The sequence below is a fragment of the Ixodes scapularis genome, unplaced genomic scaffold (genome assembly GCF_016920785.2).
Source record: "Ixodes scapularis isolate PalLabHiFi unplaced genomic scaffold, ASM1692078v2 PGA_scaffold4__175_contigs__length_147842914, whole genome shotgun sequence".
Lineage (NCBI taxonomy): Eukaryota > Metazoa > Arthropoda > Arachnida > Ixodida > Ixodidae > Ixodes > Ixodes scapularis.
This window is the reverse complement of record NW_024609879.1, coordinates 61,265,742-61,285,855: the sequence shown is the minus strand read 5'-3', so window position 1 is coordinate 61,285,855 and position 20,114 is coordinate 61,265,742. Positions and strand designations below refer to the sequence as shown.

Here is a 20,114-nt window from a genome sequence, read left to right as displayed (position 1 = left end):
GTTCGGACGGATAAAGAGAAAGCGCTCGTGAGATCTGAGAGAGCTGAGGAACGTGATAACGTAAGGGAAAACCGGAAATCAGCCGAAAGAGCGTTAGCTGCAGTGTGCGCTAAATCAGAAAAGGAAAGGGAGATTCTGCAGCTGAGAATCGCCGCACGTGAGATTAGTCATGAAAGTGCAGGAACTGTGGGAGACGAGCGCGGGAAGCGCCAGGCCTAGAGATTCGAGGGAGTCCCCACAAGTTAATCCCGCAGTTCGACGAACGGAGGGAGGATCTAGACCCGTATCTGCAGCGCTTCGAGCGTGCAGCAACAGGGCTCTCCTACCGAAAAATCCGGTATAACTTTTCCCTATCCGGATTACGGAACCGGGAATTTGTTTCTGGAAACCCGAAATCCAGATTGTAGACAAAGGAAAAAATTTTTAAAACCTAAATTCCAGATAGAACTTAGATAGAATCCAAATAGATTTTCAGTTCCATAATTGGGATAGCGAAAAGTTATATTGGATTTTTCGGTAGGAACAAGTTGGCCTTCGTAGAAAATGGCCATCACACTAAGCTTATGCTTGACCGGGAGGCACTGTCTGTGGTTGGCTGGATGGCACCGGAGGATGCGTTGGATTACGGAAAGTTCAAGCAAGCGCTTTTCCATAGATTAAGGTATACTAAGGAGAGATACCGCGAGACGATTTGCAACGCCGAGCCCCAGAAGGGCGAAGCGCGCAGACAATTTGCTGCCTGATTGGCAGGATGTTTTGACCGATGGCTCAAGATAGCCGGAGTTGAGAAGACTTTCGAGGCATTACTAGACCAGGCCCTGGTGGAACAGTTCATGTTTACCTCCTCGATCAAGCTGGTCGTTTTCCTTAGAGAGCGTGATTGTCAGACATTGGAAGACGGAGCAGCAAAGGCTGACCTGTTCCTTGAAGCTCAGATACCATCGAGCTCAAATAGGCCAAAGTCAGACGAGCTGACAAACAGACAAGGCGCGGGAAACGGAGACGCTCACGCAAGGGGTGAGACGCGAAGAGCTATGCGCTGCTGCATCTGTGGGAAGGCTGGACATAAGGCCAGAAATTGCTGAAGCAGCGCGCAAGGCAAGAAAACAGTGGCGTGTTGGAATTGTGGGCGTGCTGGTCATAAGGCGGAAAACTGCAAGGGAAGGCAAAACGAGAAACAGCAAGCCTCGGGCTTATAGACTGCGTCAACAGGGGCTGTGAACGCGCCCGACGGCTCCTACGTAACACTGAATATTGGTGACAAAATCCCGGTAGTAAACGCGGCCATGGGAACACCTCCAAAGTTCTTAGTAGAGAACGTGCCGGTCGTGGAAGGCCATCTCGGGGAGCACAAGATAACGATATTAGGGGATACCGGGTGTAACACCGTTGTGGTCCGGAGGGAGTTGGTTCCCCGTGAGAGTCTAACAGGAATGTCAAGTCCACCCTACCGAAAACCCCAGTATAAATTTCACTATCTGGATTATGGAACTGGAAATTTGTTTCTGGAAACCCGACATCCGGATTGCAGACAAAGGAATCACTTCTGAAAACCTAAAATTCAGATAGAGTCCAAATAAAATCCAAATAGATTTTCAGTTACATAATTTAGATAGCGAAACGTTGTACTGGGTTTTCCAACAGGGCGGCATTTCTGTTGGACCAGATGGTTCGATATCTGCCCGAGGCAGATACAGTTGTACGAACACCCTACTGCACCGGAAATGTGTCGGCAAAATCTGTCAGTAACACTCTCTGTGATCCGGTACATGTGAATATACCCCAAATGCGGGAGGCCAATGGTCCAAACCCAGACTTGGAAAATTAAAACGAAGAGAGTCAAGGTCCAGTTCTGGCCAAGCCAACGTCGAAGCCGGAATCACTTTTGAACGCCGTAGAAGTCGGCTTCAATTTTCGCACGACTCCGGGATCGTCCTAATGTACTGACGAGCTCCGCAAAGAGAAACCAGCAGAAGTTGTGGTTGCAAGAAAGAAGGGAGTAAGGGGTCAAATGGAAGGACCAGAGCAACCGTTGAAAGTGTCGCAGGTGGCAGCGATCGATGCGACAACCGAGGAGCGCCCGATGGAGCAGATGGAGGATAGAACTTTCATTAAGCGTTTTGGTAAGATAGGAAAAACGACCAGAAAACACAAGGGCAGGACGAAGTTCCAGTTTTTTCTCAAGAATGGTTTGCTACAAAGGGCCGTTGAATACTCATCCGGCAGAAAAGTAGAGCAACTTGTACTCCCGAGAAGGTTCAAGACCGCCGCCGTGGCTCTATTACATGACAGCATCATGTCAGTACACCAGGGCATGAAGAACAAGCTCAACCTGGTGGCGAAAGAATTTTTTTTTTGGCCTTGTATGCAGAGCGAGCTCAAGAGAAGCGTTTGGTCATGCGATGTTTGTCAACCCACAGTACCCAAGGGCAAGCAGAGCAAGGCACACTTAGGAAGCATGCCGACTATCGAGACACCCTTTCAGAGAGTCGCGATAGACATAATTGGCCCCATTTTACCAATCGGGACCTCGGGAAACAGGTACATTCTGACAATGATGGATATGTCTACGAGATACCCGGATGCGGTAGCGATGAAGAACATTGGATCCCTGCAGGCGGCCGAAGCACTAATGAAAGTGTTCACGAGTTACGGTGTGCCACAAGAGATCATTAGCGACCGCTACCGGCTTTACCTCAGAACTAATGGGAGGTGGGTCAACTTCTATCAACGAAGCACCTCCTGACCACCTCGTACCATCCCATGAGCAACGACTTGGTAAAGAGATTCAATGGCACAATCAAACAAATGCCAAGAAGGATGCATCAGGAGAGGCCCAATGGCTGGGACCGATGCATTTTAGCTCTGCTGCCTGCCTACAGAGAAGTTCCACAGTCGAGTGTCAGGTTCTCGCCTTTCGAGTTACTCTAGGAGAGAAGAGTGTGAAGAGCTTTGGCTATTCTGAAAGAGATGTAGTCAAACAAAGCTTTCAAGCAAGATCTGAAGACTTCGTACGGATACGCGTTGGAGCTAAGAGAAAAATGGGAGGACACCCGCGCGTTAGCACACACTTGCCTGGAAGATGTCAGGGCAAGATACAAAGGCTACTACGGCAGAAAGAGCTCTAACCAAAGGATGCAACAGGAAGATCAAGCACTCATTCTTCTCCCCACCGATCATAGACAAAGTGATCATGCAGTGGAAGGGACCCTTTCCTGTAACAGCAAGAAAGAAAAAAGTGGACTACAAGCTAGAAGTCGGAGTCAAATCGAAACTATTTTATATTAACATGCTCAAAAATATGAGGAAAGGGAAGAAACCCCACAACATCAACCACTTTGCAATGCGGGGTGAATAACAATAAATTGACGAAGACGAGCATGATGCCGGAGACTGCGACATCCCCATACTAATCTGGACCAGACAGCAAGGGTGGGGGGATGTGGTCATAAATAAGAAACTAGAGAGTGAGAAGATAAGCCAAGTCCGAGAATTTCTAAGGAGAGTTGAAAACATATTTTTGATGTCCCTGGGAGGACAAATTTTATGACGTGTAATTATAACTTCACAACAACGCGGCCGAAATACGTGAGACAGTACCCAATACCTCTGGACTTACAAGATGTGGTCGAGGATGAAATCAGCAAGATACTTAAGCTGGGTGTATTCGAGAAGTGTACATCGTCGTAGAACGTTCCGGCTTTGATTGCAAAGAAAAAGAATGGATCAAACAAATGTTGTGTTGACTACAGACGACTGAACGACACAACATGGGCTTGGCGGCAGCACAATCGGCAGCATGCTCAGCAACCCATTTTGTTTCCTGGCACAGGTCGTATCAGTTCAACTCGGACACCAAACGGCATCATACGGCTGCTTTCAAGCGACAAGTCCCGAGAGGAACGAAGGGCTTGGCTCCGAATCTTCTGCTCTGGGCGATCGTTGCGTCATCGTGGATACTTTCGTGTCCCTCATCAGCGAATCTTCGTTTGTGCCGGCATCAGTGACGTCCCATCACGTGGTTCGCTGAAAGCTACAAGAGCGCGAACGGCACCGGACTCTCTCAGTGGGCATGGCGGCAGCACAACCGGCAGCATGCTCAGCAACCGATTTTGTTTCCTGGTACAGTTTAGTGAATATTTAGCTTATGGCGGTTATCGAAGTGATAATCGTTTTTTAGTGCTGCTGCCTTGCCAACCTTTCCAACTTACTGTAAAACGCTTGATAGATTTTACTACTTCTGTTATTTCTTGGCCGCGAAATTTGTTGGTCTGTGGTGATATGGAGGCGAATCCGGGGCCCACCAACAGAGAGCTTTTGTTTGAACTTCTTGCCGGCCAGAGCAAGATGAATGATACTGTTCTAAATGTTCTTGCCTCTCAAGATGAAATTTATAAAAAACGACTGCGTGAACTGCACGAATTGATGGGCTGGAGCGACAGGTAACCGGTTTAAACGCGGTGACCAAGCAAATAAAAGACATGGAAGCAGCAGTATCGGGATTTGACACACAATTATCTTCACTCAATGCTAAAGTAGATGATTTAGAAAACAGAAGCTACAGAAATATTTGATAATTTATGGTATAGACGAGTCTAATACTGAGACAGTTGAAGAGCTTGAAGGGAAGGTAAAAAACGAGGTTTTTCTACAAAAACTAGGAATAACAATCACCGGTATTGAGAGATGCCATAGGCTTGGCCGAAAAGTTGAAAACAAGCCCCGTCCAAATATCCTCAAGTTCATCGATTACCGGGAAAAATTAGAATATTAAGGTAATCTTACAAACTAAAAGACACTAAGGTATCGATATCTGAGGATTTCTCAATCAGAGTTCGCGAAATTCGAAAGCAATTATGGAAAAGTGTGGCTAAAGAGATAGAAAACGGAGCAAAAGTTAAACTAGTTTATGATAAGCTGAATGAGGACAGTGTGCTGTTTGGATGGGACGAAGAAAATGGTTCACGCTTCAGGATAACCAAAACAGATAAATGTCGGCGTGGAAGTGCTTCTCGGTCATTGCGCTTGTTTAATGTCAATTGTAGAAGCATCCTTAACAAGGCCACATAGTTGGAAGGAATATTGCTATGTCATGATCCTGATATCGCCGTTCTCACTGAGACTTGGTTAAATGCTACGATATATGAGAGTGAATTTGTTCCTGTTGGCTACAGTGCACTCAGAAAAGACCGTGGTAGTAAGGGTGGTGGTGTGTGTATTCTTTTTAAGAACTTCCTAAATATAGTGAGCATGCCTGGAATACCTGGTACCGAGTGTATTTTTTGGAAAGCGTACGATGGTACATGTGAGCACATTATTGGGGCATTTTATAGACCCCGTGGATCTTCTGCGGATGTCCTTGATAATTTAGAAAATTATCTCGATACACATGTAAAGCCTTGCGATCGAGTTATTTTGGTTGGAGATTTTAATTTGCCAAACGTTGACTGGCCAAATTTTTCACTGAAACATCAAAATCATAACTTAGGGGAAGCAATGTGAGACATGGCCTTTAAATTTGACTTACTGAAAGCCGTCGAGGATTTCACGAGAATCAAAGGAAACTCTTCATCTATACTTGACCTTGTCTTTGTCAGCGGTACAATTTCGTGTAAATCTAGATGTGCAGTAATGCCTGGTATTTCGGACCACAAAGCAGTATTATTAACCTTAGAAGATGTTTCTGGAAATAGAAAAACCAAGTCGAAGTGTTATCCAAATTTTTTCGTGCAGATGACGTCTCCATTATAGTCATGCTTTCATTTAATTTAGACGATTTTGTAAACAGTACTGGTGATGTAAATGCTCTTTGAAATTTGTTTAAAATTATCGTAAGTGAATGTATTGACCGTTTTGTGCCAGTAATTGTAAAAAAGCAGAATAAATAAAACCCCTGGATTTCTAGAAAGGAATACAGTTAAAAAGACATTCGAAAGGATTGAAAAAAAAATGAAAATGAGCGCCGACTCGTGTGAACTGACTGAAAAATTTCTTGATCTTTCTTTGCAACTTAAAACCCATGCAAGCTACTGTTGATAAAAGTCGGTATTTCGGCGAATCTTTGCCAAGCTTCGTTTCTACTTCACCGGAGAAATTTTGGTGATTAATATCTCCGCATTCCAGGGATTGTGATGTTTTTTTTAATTGGGGGTACCTTAACCTATGAGGAAAAAATAATGTCAAACGAATTTAATAAACATTTTAAATCGGTGTTTATTCAAGACGATGATATGTTACCAAACTTTGACGCTGACTATCCGCCTATGCCTGATATTGTAATTAGTGAATGTGGTATATTGAGTGTGCTTTTGAAATTGGATGTAAAAAAATCCCCTGGACCTGATAGTATCCCCAATGCATTTTTATCCAGCTATGCTGAATGCGTCTCAAAATATTTTTTTGTTCTGTTTTCACGACCGCTGTCCGAAGGTCAGGTTCCAGACGACTGGAGAACGGCCAGAGTCACACCACTTAATTAGAACGGAAACAAGCACTGCATTCAAAATTACCATCCAATTTCATTGACTTCAACTGCCTGTAAACTTCTTGAACTTACAATTTATAATCATTTATCAAAATTTCTAAATGGACACAACATGGACTAAAAATCAGTATGGATTTCGAAAAGGTTTTTCAACATGTACTCAATTAATTGAGACTGTTCACGATTTCTCCTAGGCAATAAACAATGGAAAACAAATTGATGCTATTTTTATGAATTTTTGCGAAGGCATTTGATAAGGTCTCTCACAAAACGTTACTATACAAATTCGAAAAAAATGTAAGAACACACAGTTAGTTAAATGGATTTCAGCATATCTTTCAAATCGTCGACAATATTTAGTTTCTGGTGAATATTGCTCTGAACGACTTTCTGTTGACTCTGGCAATACCCAGGGCTCTGTGCTCGGCCCTTCTCTTTTCTTGTTGTATATAATTGATATAGTAGAAGATGTTCCGGTAAAAACCAGATTATACGCTGATGATTGTATAATTTACTCAGAAATAGCTACTTCCAATCAGCTTTTGTTAAATAGAGCTTTTCAAGAAATAACGAAATGGTGTACGAACTGGTAAATGATTATTAACTTTGAAAAAACGGTTTTTCTGAGAATTACCCAAAAAATAAATCCTTTGAAATTTGTTTACAATACTAATAATACTCTTCTATCAGGAGTAACGCAATATACATACTTTGGACTATGGATCACTTAAAATCTTACTTGGACAAAACAGATTGATTACATAACATCAAATGCTCTTCGAAAGTTATTCTTTCTCAGAAGGACGCTGAGACTTTCTACCCCTTCCTTGAGTCTTCTAACACATAAAGCCATAGTCTTGCCAACATTTGATTACGCGGCTATCATTTTGGATCCCTTCACCAAACTAAACATTAACAAGCCCGATCGTGTGCAGAAAAAGGCAGGAGGCTACATTTACAATAGCTTTGGACGTAGCTCTATAACCAAACTTATAAGCAGAGCTAACTTAAAGTCATTATCTCTCAGAAATAAGCATTCTCGACTAAAATTTGTATATCAATTAATAAATGGACATTATAGGATAGATCTGTCCAACTTAATAAACTTCTCATCAGGCTACGCTACTCGACAGAGGCATGCGCTAACAATAACTCCTTTTCGATCGCATAATAATTGCTTCAAGTACTCTTTTTTTCCGCGAAAGGTGACTGATTGGAATAGCCTTTCTGAAAGTGTTGTTATGCAGCCATCATTGCCTTTATTTGAATTCCTTCGAAATAAGTTTTGTACCTCTGAAAAAATTATTTGTTCTTTTGTTTCTGCGACTTGTTTCCTATTTTGTTTGCCTGCATGTCTTGTGAATCAAGTGTATTCCCACCTGCTAAAATCATTTTCATGGATAGCAGCATCAATAAATAAATAAATAAACATTGACAGATGTAGAGCCAATACCCAGAATTGACGTGAAATTTGCTAAAGCGTGACACAGGAGTTTTTTCTCAAAATAAGATGGATCTAAGGGCTATTGGCAGATTCCCATTAAAGTCGACGCAAGAAAGAAGACGGCGTTTTCGTCAACATGCCGGCACTACCAGTTCAGATATATCCCCTTTGGCATTAAGACCGCCTCTGCTACTTTTACGAAGCTGATGCGAAAGGTTCTAAACGGTATTCAAGATGCATATCACTACATTGATGATATCTTTGTTGCAAGGAGCTCGTGAGAGAATCATGTGAAAACACACAGGATGATTAGTGAGCGTCTACGCGAAGCCGACATTACGATCAAACCAAATAAATGTCAAATAGGGTTCAGCAAAATCATCTTCTTAGGACATAAAATTGGGCTGGGGAATATCGCCCCTGACCCAAAGATCCTGGAAAGTATCCAAGACGCACCAAGACCCTAAACGAAGCGCCAAGTTTGGTCATTCCACTGGCTTGCAGGGTTCTATGACAGTTCGTACCAAACTACGCAGATATCGCAGCACCGTTAGTGGATCTAACAAAAAATGGAGCCCATAATGACAGTGTGTGGAGCCCAATAAACGAGGAGGCCTTCACGGAGTTCAAAACTCGACTTGGACCCCCTCCAATCCTCCTATCACTGGACCCCGAAAAGGAATTAGTGCTGCACACGGACGCGTCTCAAGCAAGCTTAGGAACAGTTTTACTACAAAAGAAAGACAGAATACTTCACCCGGTCGCATACGCGAGTGGCAAACTCAGTAGTTCCGAAAAGAACGTTGCTACCGTAGAGAAGGAATGTCTCGCGCTGGTGTGGGCAGTGACTAGGTTTAAGCTGTTTCTGTATGGAAAAGCATTCCTCTTGCATACTGATCATCAGCCGCTAAAGTTCCTCAACAAGGCGAAGCACACGAATATTCGAGTAACGAGTTGGAGCATGGCTCTACAAGACCACACGTTCAGTGTAGAGTACATAAAAGGCAGGGACAACGTTGAAGCGGACTATTTAAGTCGCGTTTAGGCTTTATCTTTTTTTTTTTTGCTTTATTGGTGGTAACTAATTGATAAAAATCAAGTTTATCCAATGTCCAACATGCATTTTAAATTTTTCATGTCTGTTTCATTTCTTTCATAAAAGACGTTTCTTCTGTGTCTGCGCGTGCATGTGTGTAACGGCACGTGCATTCACATCGGCGTGGCTGTGCAAGGTGGATCAGCCAAACAAATGTGATTCATGCAAGAGTTCAGTGTGGCCAAGTTGACGATGAAGACGAGGTGCGGAACTACTGGGTTGCATGCCTCGGTTTTGGGTCGACGATGACGGAACTATTTCCTGGGCAGAAGATAAGGTGAAGAAAAAAGTTTCTGCGTATAAACTTCTTTTCAGTGCGGGGGTATTGTCAATGGTTTACAATCCAAGGAAAAATAAAAGGGGAAAAAAGATGAGATTTTTGGCGGCGCGTAAAAAAGAAGAAGGAGGAAGAGGCGCGAGAGGGGCTTCGAAGCATTCCGACGGGCCGCGAGATTTGGCTGCTCTCTTCTGGGGTCACGGAGCTCGGGTCGGCTATGTCCCGTCCTCGCAATCGACTCCGCCAGGATTGGATCAACGGCCAACGACGGTCCACAACCCGCAACACATGGTGACTATGCAGAGTGATGACTATTTTTCTTGACAGTATATATCTTTACTTTTGAATGCAAGATTTATTTCACTTTATCCGACAGTTGGTCATATTGCTGTTCTATTTCGTTTTTTTCTTTTCTTTTTACTGAAAAGTACGTTTGAATTTCGCCGCTGGCTCTGTTACCATGATTCTCTCTCACTTTCCCGAACGAACCTGACGGCAAAATATTGGGAAAATATTAAACTCTTGGAAGTAAACACACGAATCGGTTGTTCATTTATCGGGCTTTGATACAGTTCTGAAAAGACTTAACTGCTTCCTTTTATTGAGAATGTACAGCTTATCCTCAATATCACGAATGTTGGGTGGACTCAAAAATATTTAGTGGAAAGTAACCGCCTTGTGCTTCTGAAAATTAATTATTTTAATGCATACACTCGACCGAAAATACGCCAAGGCTTCGATTTAACTGCCCAGCAGAATCTTCTGATTATAATGTAATTAATTGCAAAGTGGAAGCGAGCTGGACAAGAATGACGAAAATAATCCCTGGAGAAGGGGAACAAAGGACAAAGAACAAAGGATAAAGGACAAACATAGATCTCCAAACAGTCACCTAGCTGTGTTTGGAGATTTATGATTTTTTCTTCGTTCCCCTAGTTCCCCTTCTCCAGCAATTATTTTCGTTATTCTTGTCCAGCTCGTTTGCACCTTTGCATTTAATCGCATTATAATCATAAACTTAATACTGCAAGTTTCACCCTTGTTCATGTTAGACTGGTGGCAGCTGATAAATCCCGTTTGCTCTACTGACGTCTAACTCCCGGTTAGCTAAGGTGGTACAGCGCTCCACTGAAAATGGAGAGGTCCCGGGTTCGGTACCCGGACCAGGCGGATACTTTCGGTCCTGCACCAGTCACCTAGTTTTGTTTGGAGATTTATGTTTCTCCTTTGTCTCTCTTGTTACCCTTCTCTATGGGTTATTTTCGCCACAATCTTCTGGAGCATTAATTATGACTATTCAAATAATTCTTAGAAAATATTACATTAAAATACTTAACCTTAGTATTACTGCAACGATTATAAATTAACTCAATTGGAAAAAATAACAAGATTGCGTTTTCTCATTTTCCTCTGATTTCGGTAGCTAGTTTCAAGTGCCTTAAATCATGCAGAACCTAAAACAGACTTGCACGCATGATCAGGGAGAATCAGTAGCATGCGAGAAAATGCTTAGCCATGACGACCTAGCGGCGAACATTGAACAACTGTGAGGTTCAGCCCCTGTAACGCGACTAGCTATAATATTCGCCAACAGACTCTGTTTATCGAAGTTGATGAGTACCAAATTAGTTCATTGACAATATCTAGAATATCTCGTTCTAGGGGCTTCTTTTCCCAATCGGGGGTGTTTTTTTGGTCTAGTGAGCTCTATCATCCTCCCGCCGTCGGTCGTTGTGATCAGCCCATCAAACCATCCTTCCCATCAAACCCCTCAACTTGTCAAGCCCCTTCAGCCTTTCAAACCCCTTCAGCCCTTTAAACCCTCTAAAGACCCTTCATCCTTTCAGAACACCACAGCCTTTTAACCATTTAGCAGTGCTGTGCGAGTTCCCAAAAAGGGAACAAAAGCTCGTTCCTCGTTTCTTGTGTTTTATTAAACGCGCTCCCGTAACAAGTTGCATACGTGAAAAAGAAACTTTTTCCCGTTACAGTCAAAAATGAAACGTCTCGTTGCATAGACGTTACTTTTGTATTTTGATGATTACCATATTTACTTAGGTCAAGCAAAGTTTTCTTTGTTTTATGTTTCTCATGAAATGGCAACATAGTAACTTGAATTGAATGTAAACGTTTGGCAGCCCTCTGCCTGGTTAGGAGTAGACATGAAGTGAAAAATAGGGACTCTAACCAAAATTTTTGATAAACATTTACCCGACGTTTCGGGACCCGGTATCCTTCCATCATGGAAGGATACCGGGAGAAGAAAACAAGCGGAAGAAGGTTTTCATTTATTTATATATTCACATTTAAAAATCTGAGCTTTTACCCATATTCAAGTTTGTGGTAAGCGATTCAGACGAGCCACATGCACTGTTACGCCACATTGCACAAGCGTCTAGTGACAGCCTTACATGTTTTAATCTAGCAAAGCCCCTTGTTTAAACTTAAGAAGAGCTGCTTCTCGACGTTACTGTGCGTAAGACGAGCGAGGGAAGAAGAGGGTAGGGCTTTTATAAGGTCAGCCGCAAAAACAGCAAGTCCTTCTTTATGAAGGTTTGATTCGTTGTTCAGTTTGAAGGTGGGGAGAAGGGGAGAAGGAATAAAGCTTAAATTTTGGTTACATTATAATTGACAAATGTTCGGGAAACAAGGGTGCGTTCATTGTCTGGCAACCTCTTCTGATGTAACTGTAGGTCTCTTTGACGAAGTTCAGCGATGACGGTGTTAGGCCTTAGATTTCTGGGTTTAAGTGGATGGGTGGATGCAAAGAAAGTAGCTTACTTTGAAAGGTCCCTTATTTTGTCTTTTCCTTCGACTAAACCAACCTTTTGGTTTTCTACCGTAGCCTAGGGCACTGAAAAAAAAAATCAATGTTCGCCAGCTCTCTTGTCCCAGACTGTGACCAAGCGAAGCCCACACAGAATAAACCCCATGATAAGTAACCAAAAGTTACCGAGGTCCTGCTCTTCTTAAAGATGTTGTTTTTATGTGTATTTTTTTTTAATATCCCTCCTGGAAATGTAGAAATATCACACCACTGTATAAAAAAAGGAACGCCGTTCGTGTTTTCGTCCCAGTAGAAACGTAATAAGTTTCCTTTCCAGTTCCAAGGGTGCGAAATGGAACGGAGGCGTTCGTTCGTTCTTCCTAAAAGGAACGCGTTTCAACAACGCCGTCCCTTGTAAAGTCGTTATGTACAATAGTGTGAATTAGACGCCCAAATGTCCGGGGAACAATAGGTCAAAAGTGCTGTTTGAAACGTTACTGCATTCTTAATTCATACATCGAGAGTGACATGCACGCTGTAACTTAAAAAGACGATAAGAACAAACATGCACTCAAAACCGGGCACAAGCAACCCTAGGCAAAAGCTCTCAGACCAAATAGAAACAACAGAGTTATTTTGCTGCAAAATTTTTTATATGTTCTGGTACTCACAATGCCGCTCTGTATGTTCCTGGTATATACGTTAGCGCCACTAATAAAACATACAAGGTGCGCAAGGGGCAAACGTACGAACTCTCAGTAGCACGTTTAGCGAAAATTACAAGCACAAAACCAACGTCCGCCGACGGTGAAAGGTTGTTAGCACGGTCAAGGTGTCGCATCTGGTGCCATCGCGATGGCGTCTCAGGCGTGTTTTTCGCTCGCTGGATGAACATCTAAATCCGAACGGCCAAAGAGGTACAAAAAGCAGGGCACTGGGGTACCCCTTTGACCCCCACAATGACCTTTCCTAACGAAAGATCCCGTGGATGGGGCGGGGAGCCGACGCTGAGCGTCCGCTCGTTGCGGCCGCCCAACAAAAAAAAAATGGTCAAGCCACTTCCCCGACGCATATATCTTGATGGGTCACGCTCTGCCACAGACGTGTTAAGACGATATTAATGGGTACCCACAGCCTCTAAAAAATGTATTATGGGCCTTTTACACCCTTTACGAATTTTTAAAGGGCGCGGCAGGCCCCTTAGAAAACTTCGGAAGACATCTCAAACCTATCAACATTCATAAAGTTCACGTCAAAACATAAAACAACTGCTTTGTGGGCCCCTTAGAGGTTTTTTATACAACTCTCACCGTCTCGCATTTGGACACTAGCTGGCGAGGTTTCAGGGCAGTCTATGCCCAATCCTCTTATAGCCGTTCTTGGGGCGAAACCCCCCAGCCTTATTGAACGCCCTGTCCCAGAATGCGGCGCTTGACGCCAGGAGCGCGGTGGTCGCCCACAGGTTGTTTTTAGAGCGCAGCCCTTCGGCGCCCGTTTCCGGTTTGAGCGGTGTCACCGTCGGCATCGGCGTCGGCGTAACCGCGCACGTTTCATTATGGGACGTCACAGTTTCCCCGCTGAATTTATGGGGGAAACTGGATCGGTCTTGAGGCACCGCGGCGTCAATTTCCCCGCTAACAATTTAGCGGTAAACATAATCCGCTATATTTAGCAAAAAGCATATTCGTAAACTTGAGCAGGCAATTGAGCGAAAATTTCCATTTAATTGTAAGCCAGAAGGAGAGGAGGAGGGGAGGGCTCAGAGAAGGATGAGAGGAATCCCCTGCCCTCCGTACCCTCCCCTTCTCCTCCTCATGTGCTGTGGTCTAATTTCTCAATACACAGAACTAAAAACGTCTTTTTTTTACATATGCTGTGTTCTTAGAGGCTAATACTTCGGTTTAAGACAATAAATCTACCAGGGCTTATGATGAATACAAGACACGGATGTACGATTCCCCACACTGCATGGAGCATGTCCGTGATCCCAAAACTTAGAAGCCGTCCCTGAGCGAATACTCGAGAGAATCAAGTTCGATAATCTGGTTCCTGAACAAATAAGTATCCTTGCGGAGAGTGCAGTGCGCGTTGTGTGTCGCGTCAACACAAAATAAAGCTGTAGCTAAAGATAACTCTCCTTGAAGCTTAAGTTTTTCTTGTACAACTGCAATTCAAGTTTTTGTTTCTTTTCTGAACGGTTTTGATTTACCAGTTTTGGTGGTTACTTTTTGGGTCGATCGGTTTGTATTTATCACACTGGACCCTACTTATAATTCGACTTTAGTATATTGCTAACTACACGCATCGACTGACGTTACCTGGTTTTGGACATTTGAGATGTTAATGTTTTTTTTAAAAACTATGGCTTTCTTTTAAGCATGATCATCCGAGGCAGAAAAGTGCCAAAGCCTGCAAAGTCGCATGTTGCCAGAATGAGACAAAGTACAGAGGACCCCGCGAGTCAGTACCCGATGGCACCAATTGCACCGGCGAAAATGGAGAAAAGGTGGGAAGTAGCAGAGTTTAGATGCCCGTTCAATGCATGAGATAATCGACGATTTTTGTGTTACGAATGTTAAACGCTTGTTTAATATCCGCTTATAAAATTGTGATCCAAATATATTCGGAGAATGAAGCACTTCTGGTGCTTTTGTGATACCGTCTTCTGCTTTAATAAGAGCTGCTGACGTCCTACTCGCAGCACTGGAAAATTCACATTTTTGTTGTTGCAGTTAATTTCTCTAGTTAGCGGCATACACGGCAAGTTTGCGCCGGTTAAAAAGAAGAAACTCATTACATGCTCGCCGAGTGCGTGACACCTCCCTAACTCTACCTCACAGGAGTCAGGAGGGACTGGACGTAGAGTATAATGACAGGAGTGCATGAGACGGCTCGTGCCGTCTCGCGCTCATCACTCGGAGACCTTTTCCAAGGTTGTCTTTGCAGAAAGCACGGGGGTAGAAAAAGTGAAGTTTACTTGATGCCTTGAGGTAACTGTGGAGCCGCACAACTCGCCGACGAGACAGGTGTATAACGGGCATGCCCTGGACGCCAGATTTGAGTGCACTGTTCACATAGTATGTTTGGAAAGAGTTTACATTTATAGGCTGGGAAGTCTGCCAGTCTTGATGGTGTGGAATGCACGGTGAAAATAAACTGTGGATTCTGCCCGCCAGCACACGCTTAGGAGCCGCGGACACAGCTCCTGGCCGACAGTGAATAATCCCCATACATAGCTCTCAAATGTTACCATTGCTGGATACTGACGGTTATGTTTTACGTACAGGGTTTTTCAAACTACCACTTATGCAGTGTGAAAAAAGCAGGCCAGACCGAATGCTGGTGGCACGCAAAATAAAGACATGGCCGCAAGTGACGCCACGTGCAAGCTATGTATTACAATCTAGAGCCATTTTATATCGCAGTTTTAGCTCCCAGTGAAGCGCTATGCATATCCCCGTGCTGCCTCTCCTGTTGATTGGTCACGCGCGGTACCATAGCAACGGGCCGGTCTGGTTGGATTTCCATGACAACCGGCAGAGGCGAACAAGGCAGACGTTTAACAAAGTAGCGTTCAGATATTTTGAAGCGCTGCCGGCGTACCTATAGTCAGTAAATTTTGCTTCTCAAATAGCGCGAAGCTCAGCTATGCTGAATGAGGCACTCAAAGCTTTAGATATTGTCGTGCCGCTATACCACACCCCACTTCTGCGTGTGTTTAACTTACTTTTTATGACCTTTACCACGTTTAATGAACGAATGGAAATATAATATGAGCCATACTAATAAAGAGGCTGCAAAACGCCGCTAGCACCCCTGTTGCCATAGTAACATCCATGCCACAACTGAAGATTACTGCTGACTATTCTGACGTTGTCCATCTGGGTCTTATTGCGTGACGTTTCTACTCAGGTAACAAAACCCGCCGTATACATTGGCTCTGGTGTATTCCTGTAAAAAATAGACCGATTTTACAAGCCCTTTTGGGTACGACGTAGCTTCCGCAGCGTATCGAGGGAACTTAAGTATTTGTTCGCCAGTGGCACGTCACTTCCTCCTGCCTACCGCGAAGTAAAGTTATGGCGGAACGCATGCGCCGAACGCTTAGTCGGATCGGTTTATAAATGTATTTGGCTTCGTAACGATCTCAGCCACGTGTGCCGTATCTCATATGCGGGGCGAAAAATAATAAAACATTTCAACCTGCTATAGGCGAGAAAATAGAGGTCAGTTAAAAAAATATTGTGTTACAATCACAACATTTTTGTTAACACCTTTTAGCGGCGTGAAGAGATAAAAAGGATGTCTGAGCGCACACCATATGTGACGGCCATAGAGTTATTCTAATGTACTCTAGAGGTTCAACTGGCGCTAGTGTCTATGCGATTTCCAGGAGGAAAATTGAAGCAGACAGCAACCAGTTCACTTTTGCGGTGTTCCTGTGCATTTTTATGGGAAAACGTGCGTGAATTTTGTCTATTCGTCGGAAAATAACATGCATAACTTTTGTTATTTCGGTTGCATTGGATAGTATATTCCTTTATTAATATTGGAAAAGCGTAATTGCTTTAGTTAGAGCATTTTTTTACCACTGAACGATGTTAAACTTTGCTGTATTTGAGGCCTAAACCTCTGTGCCATGGCAGGTATGTAAACACGGGCGACGATTCTAAGCAAAATGACAATCGAAAGGAGTGTAGAGTGTGTTCAAGGTTAGCTAGCATTCCGGTGGCGCTTATATGTCGCTAAATTGCCAGTTCTGTCAATATATGAAAATTATTGGATCGTGCGCATCTTTACGATCGGTTAAAAAAACATTCGAACGCAAAAAATAAAGTACATGGGCTACAAAAGGTTTGTATTTTTAATATTTCTGATGTCGGGCAGTTTTTATCGGGCACCTGTTCTCTGGCTTCTCCCTATTCGCAAAGATTTGGAGCGTAGCGAGTGGTGATTTGAACCCAGAACAAGCATCTTTGCACATATTCTTGAACAGAAAGAATAAAGCAGTAGTTATTTATTGGAAACCGGAGTATATTACCTGACTTTAAATTTATTTTGATCCGCTGCATGCACAAGGGGTTACTTATCCAGTGTTACAGCGTAGTTCTTGCCGTCTCTCTTAGTTTTCCAGGTGCCCTTCGTTCGTTTGGCACGTATATCCCCCATGCCAGAATGCGCCGGCGCCGTGTTCGCGGTAACAGTGTCCGACCGTGCACATAAATACATGAACGAAGCAGTTTTACCACTGTTTTTCTTGCCACGAATTTAAAATAAAACAGCGTAATTGATCAATTATTTCGTCTGCGTGACTGAGAAATGTTCCACTGTGCCTAGTACGGACAAATTATTCCTGGTATTTGCTCTTATAATCGAGCGCAGAGAGAAGATGCACTTGCTTTTTCCCGTAGAAATGCGTTACCGGAAGTCAATTTTGAACTGGCTGCTGTCTGCTTCAATTTGCAGCAACACACCAGCGCCAGATAAACCTCTAGCCTGCACTTTAATAACTCTATGGTGACATCATTTAAAATGGCTGCGCCCTGGTAAAACAGGTGTATAGAACTTTCACAATCTTGCTTATGAACCAAAGAGCGCGCGCTAGTGTAATGGCCAACGTGCTGCTTACAAAGAAGCACACACGAGGAGCGTACATGCCGTACATGCTGGTCTGCAGTGCAACGAAAATCAGCGTGCACATTTGCGTTTCCCGACGACGGACTGAGGCAAGGACGGTCCACCTTATTCCCCTTTTCCAGTGTTTGATTTCGTTGTTGTTGTCCAGCTCGCTTTCACCTTTGCATTATTTGCATCATCACCAAAACCTCAAAATGCAAGTCGATCACCCCTGTTGGTGCTAGACTGGTGGCAGCTGTGAAAACCCGTTTGCCCTACTGACGTCTAACTCCTGGTTAGCTCAATTGGTAAAGCGCTTTACTGGAAATGGAGTGTTCCCTGGTTCTATACCAGGACCAGGCGGATTTGTTCAGTCGCACACCGGTCCCATAGGTGTCTTTGGAGATTTGTGTTTGTTCTTTGTCCCCCTTGTTCTCCTTCTACACGATATATTTTCGTTATGCCGGGTCTTGAACCTCCTGGAATGTCTTGTCAGCGGCTGCGGAGCAATGCAGCCGATCATCAACGAAAACACTGAAATTAGTGGATCTGCACGCGATAACACCTTGCTTCTAAACGTTTCAGCCCGTAAATTTTATATAGCCTGGTTGAACTGAAGAATTGTTTGTACTTGCAAAAACACATAAATCCTGACTGAAATGAAGTAACATTTAATGGTAATACACTCTTCCGCGTAGCGCCCGTACGCGCGCGCACACACGCGCGTACACTCACAACATGGAAAACTGCAGATGACTGCTAGAGCTTATTTCCAGTATGATCTCTTTATTTGTATATTTCAAGTTGAAGCTTGAGCTAGTTGGTACTTACTTGAGAATTAAAACACCCGAAAAGACGAGATACCGTATGTAGCGAGATAGGCGCAGCGCTGACACAAATAAATGTAATAGGTCTTAACAGAACAATGTATGATTGCGCAGTCAAAAACAAAATAGAAGAAACGGAAGATCATCCTAAAAAAGCACATAACTTTTAAATAAACGAGAAAAAAAATGAACAGCCTTACACACCGCCCTTGCACATACAAAGCCAGTCATAAAGCAAGGCAATCAATTCCTTTTCTTGACTGGACAATATGAGGACTGCTGACACACGCCGCGCTAAATCTTGGCATCTCTAAGGCCCCAATATTTTAATGTGTCAACTGGTCCCGGTGATGTTTTATAAGCTGACACGTAAAATTCCTCAGGTCTAAGATATAGGAAGATTAGGCGCTCTGTGCGTCAGCAGTAATTCGATTGCCTTGTCAAGGCAAGCAAGGCCTTTCCAACTGTATACTTTGACGGTCGTTTTTAGTGATAAACGCTTGTCTACTGCTATATTGTTTAGTTGTCTATCGGAATGCCGATTTGCGTGAGTCATAACAGAGGCATGCGCAGCTAAGAATTAAAACGAGGCTGTTTAAAAGGCATTGCGTATTTTACTGCTCAAAAGTAACGAAATAACAGTTACTCTGTACTTGATCTTAAAAGTAACTAAGTACGTTACTCGTTCGTTCTTAAGGTAACTCAATGCCTTACTCGTTACCAAAAAAGTAACTAGCTAGAAGTAACTCCTTACTAGTAACGCCTTCCGTGCATGTTTGATTGTGCCTCATTGTAAGGTCTTTCTGAAAAAAATAGCCTTCTTAATTCTATATTTTTTTCAGGTGTGTCTCTCTGCAATATGCGTTACGCTATAATCGACCTGCGTGAAATGAAAACAAAAGGTTGAATTCATCACGAATAATAAAGTTGTCAATGTTTTTTTTTTTATTTCAATTTTCTTTGTTTTTCTTTTTCACATATAAATAAATGTATTCCTTATGTACTAAGAGATGACTGTTTCTTTTCAACTTTCAGCTAATTGGGTAAAAATGTTTAAGATGTTTATAATGTACACAAAATTAAGATACGTACTAGAGCTAAAGCTCCGTGAAATATAAATGTTCATGACAAGAAAGAAGTAAAAAATAAGACAGACCTCTTCCCCTCTGGAAGAAACACGTTTAAACTTTATTTTCTGCCTTTTCGCATTCGCCGGCATTATCGTCGTCTCACGAGAGTAGGCGGCATTTCCACACTTGGGTTTATCGCAAGTCATAGAGCAGTCGGAGGCTCAAAGACACGCACACGCATTCACACTGAGTAAAATTGCATTGCCAAGGTGCAGTTCCTGTACTAATTTGAGACGCAATATCTAAAGCGTAAAAATATCCATCGAGCCAAAACATACGTTCCTGGATGTCATCTCTCGATGGATTTATTGACTCGTTAGAAATTGTGACTCGGATGGCTTTTCTGACTCTATGGATGTAGTAACTCTATGCATGTTTATAATTGGATGGATGTTTGGACTCGATGGACGTTGTGACTCGATGGATGTTTTAACTCGGATTGGTGTTTTTGAAACGGCAGGTCTTTTGACTCT

The 20,114-nt window shown here is 43.1% G+C and overlaps 1 protein-coding gene across 1 annotated transcript in view; it reads left to right on the top strand.

Annotated features, from left to right (window-relative positions):
- The window catches only part of LOC115324431, a 125,035-nt gene extending 105,649 nt beyond the window's left edge, over positions 1–19,386 (top strand). Inside the window, exons 11-12 of the mRNA XM_040218950.1 lie at positions 14,446–14,574; positions 19,354–19,386. Of these exons, the coding sequence (XP_040074884.1) occupies positions 14,446–14,574; positions 19,354–19,386 (162 nt within the window). The remainder of the gene's footprint in view (positions 1–14,445; positions 14,575–19,353) is intronic.
- The last annotated feature ends 728 nt before the right edge of the window (positions 19,387–20,114 follow it).